This window comes from Propithecus coquereli, unplaced genomic scaffold (genome assembly GCF_000956105.1).
Source record: "Propithecus coquereli isolate 6110/MARCELLA unplaced genomic scaffold, Pcoq_1.0 Scaffold426, whole genome shotgun sequence".
Taxonomy (NCBI): domain Eukaryota; kingdom Metazoa; phylum Chordata; class Mammalia; order Primates; family Indriidae; genus Propithecus; species Propithecus coquereli.
Window position 1 is genome coordinate 929,484 of NW_012150019.1, and position 15,410 is coordinate 944,893.

The 15,410-nt window shown below is 53.3% G+C and overlaps 1 protein-coding gene across 2 annotated transcripts; it reads right to left on the bottom strand.

The window, feature by feature from the left end:
* Positions 1-6: 6 nt before the first annotated feature.
* Positions 7-11,678, bottom strand: C2 (complement component 2). 2 transcript variants are annotated; one of them, XM_012653678.1, is made up of 18 exons: positions 11,360-11,678; positions 11,001-11,207; positions 10,241-10,426; positions 7,811-7,984; positions 7,630-7,728; positions 7,303-7,436; positions 6,146-6,284; positions 5,480-5,620; positions 4,732-4,821; positions 2,202-2,342; positions 1,996-2,090; positions 1,790-1,901; positions 1,508-1,673; positions 1,326-1,402; positions 1,092-1,183; positions 794-920; positions 618-667; positions 7-473 (listed from the first exon to the last, which is right to left on the bottom strand). In XM_012653678.1, exons 1-18 carry the CDS (start codon positions 11,403-11,405, stop codon positions 294-296), a joined length of 2,256 nt encoding a protein of 751 aa, XP_012509132.1. In that variant the 5' UTR covers positions 11,406-11,678; the 3' UTR covers positions 7-293. The 2 variants fall into 2 exon arrangements, with proteins under 2 accessions (XP_012509132.1, XP_012509133.1); XM_012653679.1 differs by having other exon boundaries at positions 426-491; positions 11,360-11,633.
* Positions 11,679-15,410: the final 3,732 nt, after the last annotated feature.

Consider the following 15,410-nt stretch of genomic DNA (forward strand, 5'->3'; position numbering starts at 1 on the left):
CAGACAGATGTGGAAATCATTGATTTTTATTAATTTCATAAATGGGAAATTCCATGTGAAAGTGAAAGGAGGTGAGTCAAGTAGACCAGGGAGGGATCTGGGCACAGGCCAAGGAGAGGGGGCGGCGGGGCAGTCATGCTGGCAGGAGCCTGGGCTTGCCCAGCTTGCATGCACTGCCTCTGGGATCCTGGAGACAGGACCTGCTCAGTTAGGAGCGAGGGTGGATGTCCAGAGGCAGGAGGTGGGAGCAATGGCAGATCCTGGCAGGACAGCAGAGGGGTCACTGGCCATGATTAGAGGGGCAAAAAGTTCAGGACGCCCTCCAGGTGCTGCCTCAGCCAGGGCTGCAGCCGGAAGAGATTGATGTGGAAGTCTCGCGGTGGCGGGACCTTGCCACGGGGAGCCCTTTTGCGAGAGTTTTTGTCAGTGGCACCAACACAAGGGTTGTAAAGACCCCAGCTCACGAGGCCCACCTAGAGGAAAGGAGAGAACTGCGTGGGAGGCTAGCACAGCCCTAGCCCCAAGCCCAACCTCCGTGGCTCTTTCCAAGGCCTCCCTCATCCCCCCAGCAGGGCTGAGGTCCTGTAACCCCAGTCCTGAGAGCGTCCCCCTCTCACCTGAAAAAACCTGAATCTCCGCTCAAGGAAAACTGCTCCCCCAGATTCTCCTGCCGGCAAGGGAGGACAGGAGACAGTGTCATCTGGGGCAGCCTATTGGTGTCCTGGCATGCATACTGGCCACAGGGACACAGTGGCCTTCCGCTTGGGAATCCAGGCACGGTGGGGAGACTCACCCTTGCAGGGATTGTCATCCTCCTTTGTCCCACTGCAAAGGAACTGATCTGTCACCACCTCTCTGACATCTGTCAAGTTGGGGAACATAGCTTTGTTTTGGGAGACCACCTGGATACAGCTTGTCCACTGCAGTAGGGGTGGAGCAGGAGAGAAGAATGCAATGAGCAGGGACACCCAGTAGACCAGCAGGGCCTGGAGGAGGGGTGACCTGAGTAAGATGGAGAAAGCAGCTGGAGAAGGAAGAGAGACGGGAGCCGCCACCGGGGCATCCCAGCACCCCTGACCTGAGCCCCTCACCTCCGTCCCGGTCTTGAGGTTAATGTTCAGTTTGCTCCCATTCAAGGCGACAAAATGAGCAGGAACGCTCAGTTTGTTCAGTAGTTCGCTCTCTGCAGTCAAGGGGAAGGGGGTGTTGGTGCTGGTCCCCTTGCCCAGAATCCAGACTGCCAGCTTGGGGACTGCAGCCCAGTCCTTGTCATTACCCCCAAGCCCCGGGCCCAGCTCTCAGGCACCCTAAGCCCCAGCATTCACCGTGGTCCCGACAGGTGCTGCCTTGGGGTCTCCGCAAAGCCAGATTGGCCTCCACTGTACAGGGAAGGCAGATGGGCCTGGGAAGAAGGGCGGGGGTCACTCTGGCCAGTCCTCAGTGTCTGCTCCGGGGCTCCCCAGAGCACTCTCCCATGAAGGGCACCCTCCCACCCAGATGCCGGCACCTGGCGTGGGTGGACATCTTCACTTTCTGGGCCAGCTTCAGCAGGGCGATGTCATCGCCATAGAACTCCAGGATCCCCTGGTTCTTCTTGGCAAAGACATCGAACTCCGGGGAGATCACAGCCTTCTCAATAAGGAAATCTTTGCCCCACTGGGAGTTGGGATCCCCTGGGAACAAAACGGCAGATTAGGCTAGACCAGGGCTCCTGAAGGGGCCAGAGGCTGAAGACAGGTGGTGGGATCTCTGGCTTCAGGGTTGGGGACCTGGTGCAGCACCGCCTTACCCACATTGACCCTCCACAGGGAGCGGTCCTCGCTGTTGCGGAAACAGTGAGCCGCCGTCAGGACCCACTGGTCTGAGATGAGGGCCCCCCGGCAGGTCTCCTGGCTCTTGGGCTGCAAGGGAACAGGCGATCTTCGGGTTGCTGTGTCTCTGGCCCATGGCTGCCTTCACCTCTGGGAGCCAAGCCCCACCCCTTTCTCCTGATACCTTAATGGTGACATGCCAGGGTGTCCTCTCCTGGTCAGAGGCGTTGGCTGACATGTTCCCCACCCCACAGATGGTATCTGTGAGCTTGGACACATCTGTGGGTGTGAGGATCAGACGGTGAAGGAGGCAGGTGAGGGGAGCTGTGTCCAGGTCCCCAACCTGGGCCTCCAGCTGGCTCTTCCCCATCCGCCCTGACACTCACTCACCCAGCATATGCTCAAAGACCTGGTGCAGAGCCTTTGTGTCCTGCAGAATGAAGGCATGCCTCTCGCCATCCTTCTTGGACCCCAGGTCGTTCAATTCTCTCCAGTCCACGTCCAGCTTGCCCACCCCGATGGCATAGATGTCTGATGGGGAGGAGGGAAATCACCAGAATCCTGTGGCTGAGGCGCTACCCCACGAGACCTGAGGCTGTCATTTGGGACTCACTGTGCCCAACAAAGACCTGCATGAGCCAGACCCTGCCTCCCCCACCCTGCTGCCTATCTGCTTTCACTTCCTGCCACTCCCTGCCCTTCGCTCTCTTCCAGCACACGGCCTCCCTGGAATTCCTCAAATCCCGAGACATATGCCCACCTCAGGCCCTCGGCACCAGCTGTCCCTGTGCCAGGCTCACCCCACCCCAGACTGCCACCTGGCTCACTTTCTTACCTTTCTAAGTCTTGGCTCAAATATCACCTTCTCAGCAAGGCCTTCCCGGGCCACCTTGTCTCCCTGTCTAAAACTGCAATGCCCCAGACACTTTCAACTCCACCCCCCACTTCATTTTATACCTTAGTCCATGTCACCAGTCACTGCTGTGCTATATGGTTTCTTTATCTTGTTTTGTTTGTTTGTTTGTTTGTTTGTTTAGATATGGGGTCTCACTATGTTGCCCAGGCTGGCCTCGAATTCCTGGGCTCGAGCGATCCTCTCACCTCAGCCTCCCGAGTAGCTGGAACTATAGGCGTGCGCCACTGTACCCAGTTTCCTTCTCTTATTTATTGCCTATAGTAGGTAGAATTGTGTCCCCCAAAAAGATATGTTCAAGTCCTAACCCCCAGTACCTGTGAATCTGACCTTGTTTGGAAAAAGGGTCTTTGAAGTTGTAATCGAGTGAGTTCACGCTGGATTAGGGCCACCCTCAGCCAGTGACTGGTGTCCTTGTAAGCAGAGGGGAATTCAGACCAAACAAATGGGTACTGGGTCTCTGTCTGCATAGAGCACCATGCGATAACACAGACGCGTACAGGAAGGTGCGGTGAGGACAGAGGCAGAGGTCGGGGTGATGCTGCTGTAAGCCAAGGCACGCCTGGGGCCACCACGAGCTGGTAATGACCGGAAAGGAGTCCCCCAGGGCCTCCGGCGGGAGCACGGCCCTGCCAACACCTCAGGTTCAGACTTCTAATCTCCAGAACAGTGAGAGAATACATTTCTGTGTTCTAAGCCACCCAGGTTTGTAGGCAGCCCGGGATGCTCCTACGTGGCCCGCTGCAGAGTGGCAGTCCCATGCAAGCAGGCATTGCACAGCTGTGTCCCCACTGCTCAGAATAGCGCCTGGCCCAGGACAGGCTTTTAAATGACTGAGAGACGAAAAAGAACTCAGAATGTAGCATGGAGACAAAACTTCAGATCTGGTCTTCCTCGGCGAAAGGTTGGGCCAGGGGGAAGGGCCTAAAGCCACCTGTTCCCACGGGAGGCCCTGGACCCGCACAACCCTCCGTGCCCAGCGTCGGAGCGCGGTGCCAGTCAGAACCGCCCCAAGGTGGCCCACAGAGCCCGCTCTTCGCCCACCCTCTGCGCCCCTCATGGCCCACTTTTGCTGCCAGAGGGCCCTGTGTTGTGTACAGGAGCAGGGTGGTCAGATAAGAAGCCTTCAGCCAGGAAGCAAGGCAGCAACAGCCGGACAGAAGCGGTTACAGCGGGAGCTAGACAGCTATCATGCCCCGTGTTTCTTTGACTATTCTCCTTTGGGTTCTCTGCTTCTTCTTAATAAAATGTTTTTGAGCATTTAACCCTGGCCCAGTGACACCAAGGAGGAAGGAAGTGGGGTTTGACTTTTGTCTTCCTTAAGCCAGAGTTCCAAAGAGGGATCAGCTTACCCCTGGGGGGCAGGTGGGGCAGGGCAGCGTGAATGGCAAGGAGAGGACCTCAGGGGAAGGTGAGATGTTGGGGCTCAAAACCAGCTGCCTTCCCTATCTAAGCGTCTCCCTTTAAAATTCTTCTGTGGTCAAAGGTCAGTGCAATTTGTGTTTAGTCTGAACCGGAGGAATTGTTCCTTTAGAGGCCGCAACAGCCAAAGCCTTAGTTAGCTAGCTGTACTGCTGAGGAGGAAACACTAGGGACGTTCCCCGCAAGGAATCGAGGCCCCTTCTTCCTGCGAAGGTCCCTGAAACATGAGACGGTGATGACCACGCTGGTGGCGGGGACGGTGATGGCAGCTAACATATACTAGGTGTTTTTCTGCACAAGGCCAAGTTTGTCTGAGCATCTTGCCCTGGCAGTCTATGGAAGATCCCAGCTCTCTTCCCCTTAGATGAACAACCTGCCCGTGGCCACAGCCCACTGAAGGCAAGACCAAGGGTGAGACCACACGCAGTGTGGCCCCAGACTTTTCAGCGTGGTACTCGGCTGCCTGTGTCCAGAACGACACAGAAATAAATCCATGTGGCTCCAGGCCAGAGCCAAGATGCTGGGACCCCTGGCTGAGGACGTGGTGCCCCTCTGCGGGGCAGCTCACGTGGGGCAGGGGCTCACCCAGATAGTCCTTCCTCTTCTGGTTGATGTTCAGGATCTCTCTGATATTGTCCGCAGCTATCTTGGGAGAGCCGCCCATATTGGACTTTCCTAGAACAGGGAAGGCAAAGAATTTTCCATCTGGGTGGATATCGGGATTCCCCAGAGCTCTGGAAGAGTGGGGAACCTCAACCAGAACCTCAACACTTACGTTGCCTATATGGGTTTCAAAATATTCCTTTTACTGAAATTTTCTACATTCCAGGCACTTGGCCAGGAGCTTCATATACTTTATCTCTTTTAATTCTCATGCAACCCCAGGAAACATGGGTATCCTCATTTTATAGACAAGAAAATAGCTCTGGAGGGGCTGTGTAATTTGGACAAAATCAAGAGGCAAATGACGAGGCCACTGCAGACCGTGCCTTCCACCTGTGCCCCTCGATGCTCCTGCTCGAGAGCTGCGTTTCCCCATCCAGCTCCAGGTTACCTCCCGGCTCGTGACAAGAGCTAACGTGTTCCAAACACAAAGCACTTTTACATAAACTACTTAAATTGCTCTCCGTAAAAATTGTGTGAGGAGAGGAGGGCAGCCATCGTCATCATCATTGCTGTCATGGTTACCGTCAGCATCATCGACGCCGTTTCTATTTTATAATAAGAAAGTGGGGCCCAGAGTGGCAGAGGGAGAACCAGAATGCAGATCTTTTGACCCCATATGGTGCTCCCCCGACTCTTCCACACCCACTCACAGGACGACGATACCCACCGTCAGTCAGAAGGACGATGGCGTGTCGGATTTCCTGCCAGGCCACCGTTTCCATGCCAAGGCGTTCCATTTGGTTGTTCATCATGAGGTAGACACTATTTAGGGCCTCGTAGATGTTGGTCCCAGTTCCATTTTCATGATCTGGAATATGCCAAGAGGAAAGACTCCCTTAGAAACTTCCCACCTACCACCTGGGGGTAGGGAATGCAATCTATCAATTGGTTTGATAAACTCAGACCTTTGCCATCTAGGTAGGGATTCGGCATCATTGCCTCTTCGAACATGAAAAGCCAATGCACCTTCCAAAGAACTTGAGTTGTTTCAGCCATTTGTTATCTGACACCTAGGTAGCTTCACACAGCGCACAGATGAGCAATGACACGGGGAGACGGCAGCCTGCAGCCACGAAGACCAGACCGCGTGGGAGGGGCTGAGGACCCCCACGGTGCATTTCATTAGCAACACGTCAGAGTGGGCCAAGAGCTGGGGGGTAGCTGGACTCCCTCACTGGGACTCTGGATGTAGAAGCTACACCAGAGTGCCACCTGGGACTCAAGTGCCACCAAAAGGCTTCACCCTTTCTCTCTCTAACTTGTCCAGAATCTGTCTGCAGACCCCAGAGTCCATTCTCTCCTCCCCCAACACCTCATGTGACGACACCCATACCTTTATAGTTGGCATTTTCCAGACTGTTGATCACTTCCGTCACATCCCGGGAGTTGTCGTGCTGGACAGACACAAGGACTTTGGGCTTGGAGGCAAAGGTGATGATGGCGACACTGACATTGATCTCAAAGCTGAAGAGCTGTGCAGGGCAAGTGAGAGGCTGCGTGAAGGCCTTGGAAGCAAAGGGAGGTGACAAGACAGCAAGCGCGAGGCCCTCGAGGAGGAGGGAGCCGGACGGACAGGCAAGAGCCAGGGAGGCCAGGGTGGGAGCACTTGCTGAGCGCCTGTTCTCCTTGCCAGATTCTCTCCTCATTTAGTCCTCATGTCACTCTGTGAGGGGCACCATGGTCCCTGTTTTATGGCTAAGGAAACTGAGACTTGTTACCTTGCCCCATCGCACCACGAGGAAGAGCTGGAGGCAGGACCTGAGCTTGTCCGCGTGACACTCAGTCACTTCTCTAACTGTCTTGTCGCACGTTGCCGCCTCGCAGTTTAATGAGTTACTTAATTTTAAGTCCTAAGAGAGACTGTAAGGACCACAGAAAGTGCCCTCTCTAACGTGTAGCTACGTAGCTGGGAGGGAAAACCACCTGTCTGCATGGATTACTGTGGAAAGCATAGTCACGAAACAAAGAGCCGCCGAGGAACCTCAACCAGCAGCTTCCTGTCAGTAAAGGCGGCGAGCACGCACCCCGCTATGGGAATGCGCGCCACTGTTCAAATACGTCATGCACGTCAGAAAGCCTCCACAAAGCGATGAAAGCTTAAAAGGGAATCATCAAACACTAAATTGTTAATTTAATTTACATTATTCCACAAGGGTACCAGTACTCTCCTGCCGCAGCCCCGTGGATCATCTCAGCACCCCTCGTATGGAGACCCCTGTTCTAGACCATGAACTCCGAGCAAGTAAGTTCATCTTTGATGTCCCCCAGCACCCAGCACAGTGCCCGACACATAGTAGGCGCCCCAACAGTATTGGTGGAATAAAAACTACGATCATATAAATTAGTTCACGATTCCTGCATGGCATGGATATAATCTGGGAAGACTTCTTGGAGAAGGTGGGCTGTGAGCGGGACTGCGAGGAAGGGAAGGAGACAGGGAGACAGTGAAGCAGGGAGGCCTCCTCCGCATGCAGGCTCTTAATTCCTGACCCTGTCCACCATGAGGGAGGCACTCTCCTTGAAGATGCGAAAGTCGTCTTGCGACACACTCTGAGACGCATCCAGGAGCAGATAGAGGTTCAGGTGACCCGAGCGCTGGATTTGGATTCTGCGGCCCAGGTTTTCTGGAGAAACGTGGAAGGGGAGGAGTCAGATGGCCACCTCCTTCCTGCACTCTTGCCAAGGGGGTGCAGCCTCCCTGCCTCCCTCTGGTCACTGAGCCCGCTGAGGCTCCCTGGCCTCCAGGAGGCTCCCTCCCTCCCCTGCTCTGGCCAGGCCCAGAGCCCTGCTGCCCCAATCCCTGCCTCAAACACTCACCGTTCTTCTGCTGGGTGGGATTGGTGGCTCCAAGCAAGTGGGACAGGGAGGTGCCCAGGGCAGGGGCCACATCCTCGGGGAAGTCGTAAGAGTAGGGTTCTGGGGGAAGAGCCACACAGGGTCAGCCACAGCAGGGCTGGGGGTGCCCTGGGGCTTGGGGGAAGGCGGTGTGGCTACTCACGGCGGCAGATGGGCTCCGTCCCACTCCAGACCCCATTTTCCTGGCACTCCCGCTCTGCGGACCCCGTAAGCACCATATTCGAGGAGCAGCGGTAGCTGACCTTGTCCCCGAGGCCAAAGCGGGAGCCCGTCCGCACTGCGCCCACTGAAATGCCTGGGTTGGGGCAGTGGCCAGCTGCAAGGGAGCAAAGGGAGACAGAGATGAGCAGCCTCTTCGGCCTGCTTGGCCCCGCTCACCCACCCCCTCACCTGCCAGGCTCTTCCTCCTCCCGGGGCCCTCAGAGCCTTCAAGGGTCCCTTGGCCTCCCCCTCGGGAGATGCCAGAGCTGTGCTTCCCAGGAGTGTGGACGGAGAGCCGTGAGCAAGACAAAATGTCCCGAACCCAGCAGCCTCATTCGCCAGCTGCAGCTTCCCAGTGCCACCCAGGGACTCAGTCCGCATCTGTTCCCCAGCCCCGGGGGAGGTGCTGGCTGGCAAGCGCCACAGCTCCATAGATGACATGTGCATGCCATAGGCCACAGGGAGGCATCACCTGAAGCCTGGCCCTCACCGGACGGACTAACACTAAAACGACAGGAAACCCCAAATGTCGGAGAGCATGTGGAGCAGCTAGAGCTCTGTCCCACGGCACAGTGCCCGTGGGCAAGCGGTTTGTCGGCCTCTACTACAGCTAAACGCATGCCAGCCTGTGACCTGGCAAGTCCACATTTACGTCGTTGACTCAAGAGAAACTAGTGCCACGTACGCCAAAAGTCAGGTGCGAGAATGTTCACAGAGCTTTACTCATAAAAGCCCCGAGCTGGAAGTAACCTAAATGCACACTGACAGGAGAATGGATGAATAAATTGTAATATGCTCATATAATGGAATACTACACAGCCGTGAAAAAGAACAAACTGCCTATACACACAACAGCATGGCTAGATCTCATAAGCAGAGTGTCGAACAAAGGAAGCCGGACATAAAAGACCACATCCTAGGCCGGGCGCGGTGGCTCACGCCTGTAATCCTAGCTCTCTGGGAGGCCGAGGCGGGCGGATTGTTTGAGCTCAGGAGTTCGAGACCAGCCTGAGCAAGAGCGAGACCCCGTCTCTACCAAAAATAGAAAGAAATTAATCGGACAACTAAAAATATATAGAAAAAATTAGCCGGGCATGGTGGCACATGCCTGTAGTCCCAGCTGCTTGGGAAGCTGAGGCAGGAGGATCGCTTGAGCCCAGGAGTGTGAGGTTGCTGTGAGCTAGGCTGACGCCACGGCACTCACTCTAGCCCGGGCAACAGAGTGAGACTCTGTCTCAAAAAAAAAAAGAAGAGTGGTAACCTCGTGGGAGGGACAGGAGGGAGCCTCCCGCCATGTTGGGCGAGTTCCCTGTTTTGGGCGGTGATCACAGAGGTAGATACATGTATAAAAATTCATCAAGCTGCATACTTAAGATTTGTACATTTTACTGTAGATAGATTATACCCCAATTTTTTTAAAAATTGTATTTATGTTTGAATAAATGTCTATTTGGCAAAGACTCCAGGGCATGAGTGGGGAGCCATGGGCTGGGCCACCGGGAGGGGGTATGGTCCTGCCAGCTTGTGGACTCTGTCTTCAGTATTATGTACTCAGAACTACGATCCAGGAAGCTCCCCAAACCCACAAGCGACTGTGGCTCCAGGGAACCCTGGGATCTCCACCTGTGTCAAGCCCCTCACCATTCACAGGGGCAGTAATAATCATGACAAAAGCATATGTGGCTGGGCTCAGTGGCATGTGCCTGAAGTCCCTGCTACTCAAGAGGCCAAGGCAGGAGGATAGTTTGAGCCCAGGAGTTCAAGGCCAGACTGGGCAACATAGTGAGACCCCCGTCTGTAGGAAAAAAAAACAAAACAAAACAAAATCAAAAGCATGTGTGGCATTTATCCAATTCCAGGGGCTGTTCTAAGTGCTTACTAACATTGACTCATTTAATCCAGATGGCAATCCCATGAAGTTGGCACTCTTACTCTTCCCATTTTACAGATGTGAAAACTGAGGCATAGAGAGGTTAAATCACCTGCCCGAAGGCTGTCAAAGTCAGAGACAGGCTTGGAACTAAAAGCTAGCTCCAGAGGTAGGCACACAAACACAATACCTGACCCCCTCCCTGCAGTTATTCCTGAGGCCCGAATCTCAAGTCTGGCTTTGAGGCACTTAGAAAAGCTGGACAGAGCGTGTGGAGCATACATGTTGGATCTGACGCTTAGCACCAGCGGCCTGGGGCCAGGCTCCCTGCAGACCGGTGATGAGTGACCTGTGGACCTCAACTTACCAAAATCCAGGAATATTATTGTGGCACAGGGAACACCAGACCCCTGTCCCCACAGAGGCTTCCTGGGCACACATTTGGCCCAGGATTCCCCAGGAGCCACCAGCCCCATGCAGCCCACTGGTCAGAGCACTCACCCCCCTTGTCACACACGGCGGTTTCTCCATCCCACATGCCGTTGAGGCGGCACTGCCGCACAGGCGAGCCCCGCAGCGCGAAGCCATCCTCACACTCGAAGCTCAGGTTGCTGCCCACGGGGTAGGCCCCCAGCCGTGGGGTGTACACACCGTTCTCAAAGGAAACGGGGGCCGGACAGCGAACAGCTGGAGAGAGAGAAAGGGGGATGGATGGGTAACACCTGGGCTGGCACTGGGCCGGTGACAGTCTGCTGGATGCATGGAACGGCCAACTCGTCGTCAAAACTTTGAAATATTAGGGTGAAGCCTAATACTGAATATTAATGTGAAATTGCTGTTTGGGCAACTGGTCGAACACTGGCAACTTCACACCGTTCAGACTGATTGATAAACAGCCACATCCCTCAGCCCCTGACGCCGTGGCCACCCCAGCCTTCCCTGCAATCCTCAGGTGCCCAGAGTACTCCTGGACCACTCAGCATCCATTCTGAAAGGTCACTACCCTGCAGCCAACTGTACATAAAAAGTCATCCCTGGCTTTCGTACCCCACAATCTCTACTGAAGCCTGCCCCCAATTCCTTTCTACGGACAATTGCAAGTTTCTGAATATTTCAAAAGTCCTTCTGCAAAGGCAGCTTTGCCATCCCTCCCACACCGTCTAGTCATGTTAAGCGCCACCCTGAGCAACTCTTAAATAGAAGTTCTGGGGTGGGTGGCCGCTGGTGGGGCGCCCTGAGCAAGGTCCACAGGGAGCCTCACGTTTGCAGACCGCCTTCGTCAGCCGGGTAGCTCTCGGGGTCTGCCACTGTCCGCTGCTCTTGCACAGCCGCGACGCCGGGGATGGATAGTAGCCCTGGGGGCAGGAGTAGGTGAGGAGACTCCCAGGGGCCCAGCCGTGGCTGAGGGTGAAAGTGCCGCCGGAGATATTCACGTTCTGAGGGCACGAGAGAACGGCAGCTGCCGGGCCTGCAGGCACGGGGACAGCAGCAGGGAAAAGAAGGAAGGCACAGATGAGAACAGGAAAGCAAAAGACACGGTCCATTCCACGTGTGGCAACTCAACCTGGCAGCACTGGCCTGGCCCAGAGGACCCCGACATCCCCCTCCTCTGCCTCCTACCTTGGTACAGGGGCAGCAGGCAAAGGAGAGCCATCAGTGGGTCCATAGTGTTCACCCCAGGGACACGGAGAGGCAGAGAGCCATGGGAGGGAAAAGGTCATCTGACTTCCCGAAAACCAGAGCTGGCTCAGCAGCTGCTTCATTTGCTGCCAGAGAAGAAAAGCTAGGGAGTGGCAGGGGGATGGTCCCTTGTTAGGAAAAAAATAAGCAGAGATTGAGGACTGAGCTGAGGGGCGAAACCTTTGCCCTGTCTCCCTAATGCCAACATGATCTATGGAGTCAACACAGAGCTCCAGTGCAGGCTTTGCGTACTGCCCCCCAGTGCCACCCATCGCACGCACACGTGCACGTGCACACACATACAGCAGCAAGCTCACAAACAGGCACGCACACGTGTGCACACACGCATACACACAGCACACACGTGCACTTACGCACACTTGCTCTTGCATAAATAGTCTAAAGCACACAAACCCACACACCGTCCAAGACATTGCAAAACATTTTATTTAAGTAGAGTTTTAGCTTTCTTTTGGGTTTTGCCAAGTGGTTTTTACTTCCCGAGAATATGAGACAGTGTTGTTTTCTTCAACATAAACTTTAAAGGGATTGAGATTAGTTTTCTTAGAACTTATTGATACATAGGACGATTCACAATACTTTTCTTCCCTGTAACCCTTCCCCAGAGAGAATCTAGGGTTAAAAATGAAATCAGTGTTTAGTTTTAGAGACAGGAAAAATATTTACAACACTTTTACGGAAAGTCCAGTAGATAAAATTCCCCTGTTACAAAACAAATATACTTGGGGTTGGTTACTAGAAGGAATAAAAGTATGTTGGGGTTTGGGGTGTGCCTTTCAGTCATAGCCTGCACTTGTATCAAATGCAGGGAGCAAAGAAACTTTAAGCTAGTGCATTAGTCTACCCGTCCCACAGAAGTCTCTTTAATACTTCTTTGAACAATGAAGGGTATAAATAAATAAGATCAATAAAAAATGAAGATGAAACTTCTCTGGAGCAGGCTGAGCGCAGTGGCTCATGCCTGTAGTCCCAGCTACTTGGGAGGCTGAGGCAGGAGGATCGCTTGAGCCCAGGGGTTTAATGTTGCCGTGAGCTAGGCTGACGCTACTGCACTCTACTCAGGGCAACCGAGCGAGACTCTATCTCAAAAAACATTTAAAAAAAGAAAGAAAGAAACTTCTTTGAAGCAATCATTTATAGTTGTAAAAAACTCTTGGTTTGCAAATGACTCCTCTCAGACACACATGGATACAAAGCGGGGCTCTCCTTGGCCAGGACTGAGTGCATGAAGACCAGGATACCTCTGGTGTTCGGGGTTCCAAACCTGCTGGTGTCTTCCCTACCCCCCAAGTATCTGTTCTCCCTCCTTCCACAGTAAGAGATATTTAGGGGACAAACAGTCACCCAGCTAAAGACTACATTTCCCTTTTTTCCTTGCAGCTAGGTGGCCAGGTGACTTGGTTCTGGCCAATGAGATGTGAGTAGAACTTATGTGTGTAACTTCCAAGTTATGCCCCTAAAATAAAAGGGCAGTATGCCCTTTTACTCTCATGGGCTGGAATATAAAGCTAGTGGAGATCCGCCTTCCACCGTGAAGATGAGGAGAGCATCCTGGGGATGACAGAGCAGAGGAGCCTGGGTCCCTGGCACTGTGCTGATGTCATACCAGCCCTGCCCACCTACTCAGAGTGTTACAAGAGAGAAATAAACTATCTTAAGGGTGGGGAGTGAAAGGTGGCCTTACTAATAACCTACCCAACAGAGGAAAACAAACTATCAAATAGAAGAGAAATAAACTCACAGTACAACTGCCCTTTGTTTTGTGGCCTAACTTTTGTCTCTAAGAGTTCTTTCTCAGCCTGAAGAGCCCTAAGTGGACAGCAGGGTGCAAACTCCCCACTTCAGTTCTCACCAGCACCAGATTCCAGGACTGAGATAAAGTCAGCCTCACAGAGAAAAGAAAAATAAAGCACTCCCTGACATCTTGCCACCACTTCTGTTATCGGTCTGCTGAAGCAGAAAAAAAAAAAAGCCATTTTTACCCTTTGAAAGCACCAAGCCACTTGGCCTCACTGCCTGGCACTTCCTTCCTCTGTGTGCCTTGGCCACTCCCTCCTTCTCTCTCTCTCTCTCTCTCTCTCTTTCTTTCTTGGGAAATAAACTTTGTACTGCGTTCTATCCTAAACTCGGTGTGAAAATTCTTCCTCCAACCCGCGCTGCGCCATGAGCTCCTTGGGGCCGCTCCCTACTCAACAGTGAGTAAATAGAAATGTTCATGGATATCGTGGCTTTGTCTTCTTTCAGTCACGTGGTGGGATCGGATTTCCCCATCCTCTTGCTTTGGCCAGTGGAATGTGAGTGCAAGTGGTCTGTGTCACCTCCAGGTGGAAGCTCTGAGAGCCAATGCGGTCTTCACCACGCTCTTTCCCTCCTCGTGGCGACGTCTGAGATGGTGGCTGTTCCACCAGCTGAGATCCCTGGTGATATCAAAAGTAGAATTCCCTGCTGGCTCTCGGTGGGTAAGTAATATGAACAAAAAATAAACCTTTGTTATTTTAATCCACTGCATTGCTACTAACACAGGGGGAAAGTACCGCTCAAAACATAAGGGCTTTAAAAATGATTTATTCTTCCTCATGATTCACTGGATTGGCCAGGTGGTTCAGCCAGGTGTTTCTTTTGCTGGTCTTGCCCGGGTTCAGTCAGGCAGCTGCAGTCAACTAGGGGCTGAGTCCAGTGGGAACAGTAGGACAGCCAGCCCTTTCGCTCCCAGGGTCTTTCATCCCTAGCCCCCACAGCATGGCGGCGCCAAGACAACGGTCCAGGAGAACCCAGGCACAAGCAGCAAGATCTCTTGAGGCCTATCCCCAGAAGTCACATAACATCGCTTCTGCCACTTCCTGTTGGACAAAGCAAACCACAGGGCCTGCGCATTTACAGGTGGGGGAGTAGACTCTGGGAGGGAGGAGTGGCAGAGTCGCATTGCAAAGGGGCACGCACACCACAACAGGGCGCATTTATGGCTATATTTTGCAAGCCCCATGGCAACAAATATTTCGGGGTCATTTGTTACCAGGGTATAATGAAGACTGACTGGACTGAATTCTTAAATCACTAAGTTCCGGGTGCCCTGTTAAGCCGTCAAATTCTATCTAACAGCTGCCTTTGAAAGAAAGAGCTTTTCTTTCCTGAGTTCCTCCCGATATTTATTGAGTTAAACAACTTGATGTGGCAGAATCCATTCTCCCTTCATCTTTAAGTAATAAAATTTCCAAGTTTTCTGGGCCCATGGAGGACACTCTTAAGGAGAGGTGGGGGCTCCTCAATTTACCTTCTCCCCTTCCCACCTGCGGGAATGTGGACAGAATGGTGGAAGTTGGAGCAGCCACTCCAGATCACAAGGTGGAAGTCACATGTTGACGATGACAAAGAAACAAAATTAAAGAAGCCCTTCTCCCCAGTCCTGTAGAGCTGACGTGACTGTCGTAGACTGCTTATGCTCAGACTATTTAAGTCACTGCTGTTTTAGCAGCCGAATCTGTATCTAATTATTTACTGATGGACCTAGCCAGAAATCTACATGGGAGCCAAAGGCCACACTCAGGGAGGTGTGTTTATGAGGATATAAGCTAAACTGCTGTAATAAAGAGACCTCAAAATACAGCAACTTAAGTAAGATAGAAGGTCACTGCACTCTCAGATAAGAGCCTCGGGCAAGGCTGGCACGGCGTGTGTGGCCCTGGCTGGCAGGGCAGGGCTGCTGCCAGCCTCCTTCGGAGCCCTGCGTTCCTTCCATCTTGCGGTTCTGCCATGCTGGGAATTGTCCTTGTCTGCGTGGCTGAAACAGGGTCTCCAGCAAGTCTGCATTGCAGCTCTGAGGAAGTGGAAGGAGAGAGGAAGTAGGGAAGAAGTAATGAAATGAAATTCCACCCAACTCTCCACTCATACTCCATTGGCAAAAACTCGGCTACGTGGAAGGCTGGGAAGTGTGGCCTCCGGTTTGCCCACCATGAGCACAGCTAGAACCCTG